We start from the raw sequence: 6,000 nt of genomic DNA, 5'->3' as shown, positions 1-6,000 counted from the left end.
AAGATTAGTTTCAGGTGTGCAACATAGTGATTAGACATTCATTATTAATAATTCAAATATCTAATACATATTGAAATTATTCCAATTGCCTCCAAAATATTTTTATAGCTATCTATCTGAATCAGAACCCCACTTAAATTGCCACTGAATTTGATTGTTACGTTCCTTTAGTCCATTTTTTAGAATAATCTCTAGTCACTTTAAAAAATTATATTGACTCTTTTAAAAATGATATTGACTTTAGAAGAGTACAGAACACCCAGCTTGTTGAATGCTCTATATTCTTGATTTGCCTGTTTGTTTCCTCATAATGTTACTTAACTGGTTATTCTGTTCCCTTTATTTTATGTATACTGATACTTAGGTCTGAAAGACCAGGTGCCAACATGTTCTTTTATAATAGGCCCGTTAGTAAATATTTTTCACTTTGTGACCTTGCAGTGTTTTCACAATTATTCAACTCTGATATTGTATTATGAACGGAGCCACGAACGACTGTGGTTGTATTCCAAGAAAAGTTTATTTACAAAAGCAAACAGATGTGTGGATTTAGCTTGCATGTGATAGTTTTCCAACCCTTGGCCTACAGGTTGGATTAGGTTAGACTGATTTGACAGTAATTCTTTATTTACCACACATGATCTTATCAGGAGATATATAATGTTAGGTTGTGCACTATTGACATATGTTAAGAATGTTAAACTGATCATTAAGTTCAGATGGTATGTCAGATCTCTCTAAATGTGTACTTTGGACCTTGTAATTAATCTGTAGTCTGTGAGGTGATTTTTTTGCTAGCCTGTGAGACTAACCTGTTCTCCAGCAGCCTTCCACATTGGGTTTTACTGGGCTATCCAATAGTCTTTCATGTTATGTTTTACTGGTCCTTCACTCAATATTGAAAAATCATGATTTTGTAATTTTATCTTTTTTTAAATAATTATTGGCTGATATTTTTAGGTATCACTATGGACTCATGGCTGTTTCTAAAGTTATAACCATTCACAGTCATTTTCCATGATGTTCAAATTATACAAATGTAGGCCATGGAGACCCGCAGGGAATTTCTTTCCGATTTAATTGCTTGTAGTTAGATCTTGCCTAGACCACATGCTGAAGATGAAATAATATGTATAAATACAACTTACACAATGTACTGTCATCATTAACACCTTTTCCACAGCTCAGTTTGTAAAATATAAATATAAAGAGACACTATTGATTTTACTCTGAGAAAATATTTTTTAAACATGTAAGCTATGTAAAATCAAGAATTGAATCTGAATTGATATGTGTGCAGCACATGGTTAATAGTAAGAAATATTTTTGAATAAAAAATTAGTAATCATTTAAAAACGGAGAGTGAAGAAGTCAAGGCATGTAAGTAGGGAGACTAAATACAGGTATTTGACCGAACATTACTTTCTTCTCTTGCCCTGTGATAAGGAAGTCCTTTGAGGATGGTTTACCTTGGTATATATATTTAATTTGAGGAATGCCTTTGTAGAAAAACAGGTCAAAGCAGAAGACTCAACCCAAGACGACTGAGGTATTGTTGACTTTACCCTTGACTGTGCTGGGTATGAGCTGAGCATACTGTGTGGACCAGAAAACCTCTGTTCTCCAGCAATAAATGTCAATCATTTTTATACCTTAGTGAATGTAAAGTGGTTTTTCATAATGCTTTTTAGTGTGCAACAGCCTGTATACTTTCTCCTGCAATGGTCCCATGAAGAGTTATTTGTGACACAGAAAAGTATTCCCTATATTTTTTTGCCCAAAGGATGACATAGTTCGGTGTTTTCCTTATTTTCCAGTAGACAGGATTATTTGGGTTAGTTGTCAATTGAATTCTCCTGAAAATGAAGTGGTAAAAATTATACTGTGTTAAAAATTGCAACACTTGTACTCTGAAAACAGTAAGATATTGACAAAAGAATTCAAAGAATCTAAAGAGATGAAAAAATATTGCAAGTTCTTGGATTAGAAGACTTGATGTAGTTAGGATGGCAGTACCTCCACATTGATCTACAGATTCAACACAATCCTTATCAATATCTCAGTTAAATTTTTCTTAGAAATTGACAAGCATATCTTAAAATTTATATGGGACTTCACAGGGTCCAGAATAGCTAAAACCATCTTGAAAAAATAACAATTTTGTGGAGTCAATTTCCCAATTTCAAACTTGCTACAAACTACAGTAATCAAGATAGATGATGGGAGTTAAGTGTCCATAATATATTTATGGTGAACTAATTTCCACAAAGATGTCAAGAAAATTCATGGGCAGAAAGAGCAATCTTTTCAATAAATAATGATAAGACAACTGGATATCCATATGTAAAAAAATGTGCATCTCATACCACATTAAAAATTCAAACCATTAAAAAATTAATTCCATATAAACTATATACCTACATGTAATAACTAAAAGTATAAATGTTTTTTTAAAAAACAAACACCTGTAAATCTTTATGACTTTGGGTAAGGTAATTCATTTTTTAAGTTTTAAATTTTATTTAGAAAATTAACTTTAACTGGGTGACATTGATAAATAAGAGTACATAGGTTTTAGTTGAACATTTCTATAACATTTGAACTGTTGATTATGTTGTATACCCATCACCCAAAGTCAAATTATTTTCCGTCACCTTGTATTGATCCTTCTTTACACCCTTCCGAACACTCTTTCCCCTCCCCATTTACTCAAGTCCCATTCCCCCTCCCCCACGTTCCCTTCCCCTTGGTAACCACTTCACTTTTTTTTTTTTTTTTTTTTTGCATTTTCTTTTTGCATTTTTCTGAAGCTGGAAACAGGGAGAGACAGACAGACTCCCGCATGCGCCCGACCGGGATCCACCCGGCACGCCCACCATGGGGGGGCGCTCTGCCCACCAGGGGGCGATGCTCTGCCCATCCTGGGCGTCGCCATGTTGCGACCAGAGCCACTCTAGCGCCTGAGGCAGAGGCCACAGAGCCATCCCCAGCGCCCGGGCCATTTTTTTGCTCCAATGGAGCCTTGGCTGCGGGAGGGGAAGAGAGAGACAGAGAGGAAGGTGCGGCGGAGGGGTGGAGAAGCAAATGGGCGCTTCTCCTGTGTGCCCTGGCCAGGAATTGAACCCGGGTCCTCCGCACGCTAGGCCGATGCTCTACCGCTGAGCCAACCGGCCAGGGTGGTAACCACTTCACTTTTATCTATGTCCGTAAGTCTCAATTTTATATTCCACCTATGTGTAAAATCATACAGTTCTTAGCTTTTTCTGATTTACTTATTTCACTCAGTTTAATGTTCTCAAGGTCCATCCATGATGTTATAAATGTCACTATGTCATCATTTCTTATGGCTGAGTAGTATTTCATTGTATATATGTACCACATCTTCTTTATCCAATCCTCTATTGTGGGACACTTTGGTTGTTTTCATGTCTTGGTCACTGAGAATAATGCTGTGATGAACATGGGGGTGCATGTGTTTTACATACCAATGTTTTCGAGTTTTGAGGGTAGATACCCAGTAGAGAGATGGCTGGGTCATATGGTAGCTTTGTTTTTAATTTTTTGAGGAACAATGATACTTTCTCCCATAATGGTTGTACTAATTTGCATTCCTACCAGCAGTGAATGAGGGTTTTTTTTTCTCCACAACCTCTCCAACACTTGCTATTACCTGTCTTGTTGATAATAGCCAATCTAACAGGTGTGAGGTGGTATCTCATTGTAGTTTTGATTTGCATTTCTCCAATAGCTGGTGAAGATGAACATCTTTCCATACACTTTTGGCCATTTGTATGTCCTCTTGAGAGAAGTGTCTGTTCAGGTCCTCTCCCCATTTTTTAATTGTACTGCTTGCTTGTTTGTTGCTGAGCTCTGTGAGTTCTTTATATATTTTGGATATTAACCCTTATCAGAGCTGTTTGCAAATATCATCTCCTATTTAGTTGGCTGCCTATTTGTTTTGTCATCAGCTTCTTTTGCTGTGCAGAAGGTTTTTAGTTTGTTAGAGTTCCATTCACTTATTTTTGCCTGTAATAATTTGACCCTTGCCTTTGGGGTCAAATTCATAAATTGTTCTCCATGGCCAAGGTCCATGAGCTTAGTACCTATCTTTTCTTTTATGTAATTTATTGTCTCAGAACTTATATTTAGGTCTTTGATCCATTTTGAATTAATTTTTGTGCAAGGGGACAAACTGTACTCAAGTGTCATTCTTTTGCATGTGGTTTACCATTTTCCCAGCACCATTTATTGAAAAGGCTTTCTTTTCTTCACTGTATGTTTTTGACTTCTTTGTCAAAGATTATTTGTCCATATATATGTGGTCTTATTTATGGAATCTCTATTTTGTATCATTGGTCTGTTCTTCTGCCAATACCATGCTGTTTTGATTATTATGGCTCTATAGTATAATTTGAAGTCAGGTAGTGTGATACCTTCGGCTTCATTCTTTTTTTTCAGAATTGCTTTGGCTATTAAGGTGTTTTTATGGTTCCATAAAAACCTGGTATTTTTTTATATTTAATTAAAAACAAAACATTGGAATTTTGGTGGGGATTGCATTAAATTTGTACATTATTTTGGGTAATATGGACATTTTAACTATGTTAATTCTTCCAATCAATGAACATAAAACATTTTTCCATTTCATTGTGTCTTTTTCAATTTATTTCAATAATGTTTTCTAGTTTTCAGTATATAGGTCCTTCACATCCTTTAAGTTTATTCCTAAATACTTTATTTATTTATTTTTTGTTGCAATAGTAAATAAAAAAATTTTTTAGATCATTTTCTGAAGTTTCATTTTTGGCATATAGAAAAGCAGTATACTTTTGTCTATTGATTATGTAGCCTGAAACTTTACTGTATTGGTTTATTGTTTCTAATAGTTTTTTGGTAGATTCTTTGGCGTTTTCTACATACAGGATCATGTCATGTGCAAAAAGTGATACTTTTACTTCTTTCCCGAAAAACCTCATTCACAACAAGGAAATGCTTTGTAGTAACTTCACGAGTAAGGCAGTGTGAGTCATCCTAGGGCATTATCTGCTATATACCCAGGTTGACCAGTATGCTGAGCATGACCTACTCAAGTGGATCAGTTAGTGAGGGGCTCTCAGAGCAATATGCAATCTTACCACATTGTGTTTGGAGACTTCGGACATGGCCCTGCTGGAGAGGGTGTAATTCTCAGAGTCAGTTCTGGTTTTCCTGACCCCTCTCAACCATTTCCTGTACTGCTCCCGGACCTGCAGAGGCAAAGCATGATCTGAGTAAGTGAGTTCACTGAGAAGGGTAAGAATGGAAAGAGTACTGGGTGGGAGCTGGGCGGTGGTACCTGCTGGCTGAGGAGACAGTACATCAGGAAGATGAAGATGCCCTGCAGGCTGTTGATGATGGTGAAGAGATAGGCCATGGCGTGGGCAGCAGGTCCCACCTGCATGATTCCCAGAAACCATGTGCAGCCCAAGAGGAAGAGCTGAGCCATCGCCTTGAATGTCAGCATCCTGGTTAGGAGGAGAAGGGAGACCCATAGTGCACCCAGAGCAACAGAATCAAGGCCATTCTTACTTCCACACCATGGATGCACATGATTGACTTGTGATCAACTCTAATCTTTAGTCTCAAAGATTCCCTAAAAAGAAATGGTATTTATGTTCAAGATGGCAATTTGACTTGAACTGAGGATGGTAGTGATACTCTTCACAATGTGGGTTTCAAAAAGATCATGGTGTATCATGAATATCTCTAATTTCATTCAACTGACATTAGTAAAGACATTCTGTGCCCCTGATTCTGTGCTGGGTCTTGGACATTAAAAGTAACAAAGACATGAAGGAGAAATAAAAAGCTTTTCAGACAAAAAAAAAAAAAACTCAAGGAATTCACTACAACCAAATCAAGGCTGCAAGAAATGCTAAGGGGCCTGTTGTAAACAGATCAAAGAAGAAAAAGAATATAGCAAAAGAGGAATACAGTTTTAAAGAATAAAATGGCAATAAA

The 6,000-nt window shown here is 36.5% G+C and overlaps 1 protein-coding gene across 4 annotated transcripts in view; it reads right to left on the bottom strand.

Moving 5' to 3' along the window:
• Window positions 1–501: 501 nt before the first annotated feature.
• The window catches only part of LOC136379474 (adhesion G protein-coupled receptor E2-like), a 69,343-nt gene continuing 63,844 nt past the window's right edge, over window positions 502–6,000 (bottom strand). For 3 of the 4 annotated variants that reach the window (XM_066346891.1, XM_066346900.1, XM_066346906.1), the window contains 2 exons: window positions 5,336–5,504; window positions 5,100–5,246 (listed from right to left, as the gene is read on the bottom strand). In XM_066346891.1, coding sequence (XP_066202988.1) covers window positions 5,100–5,246; window positions 5,336–5,504 — 316 coding nt within the window. Of the gene's footprint in view, window positions 1,857–5,099; window positions 5,247–5,335; window positions 5,505–6,000 lie in introns of those variants that run through there. The other variant, XM_066346904.1, reaches the window with a different exon arrangement.

The sequence above is a fragment of the Saccopteryx leptura genome, chromosome 1 (genome assembly GCF_036850995.1).
Source record: "Saccopteryx leptura isolate mSacLep1 chromosome 1, mSacLep1_pri_phased_curated, whole genome shotgun sequence".
In the NCBI taxonomy this organism is placed as follows: domain Eukaryota; kingdom Metazoa; phylum Chordata; class Mammalia; order Chiroptera; family Emballonuridae; genus Saccopteryx; species Saccopteryx leptura.
Note: the sequence above shows the minus strand (reverse complement) of the source record. Positions and strands in the feature narration are given on the sequence as shown.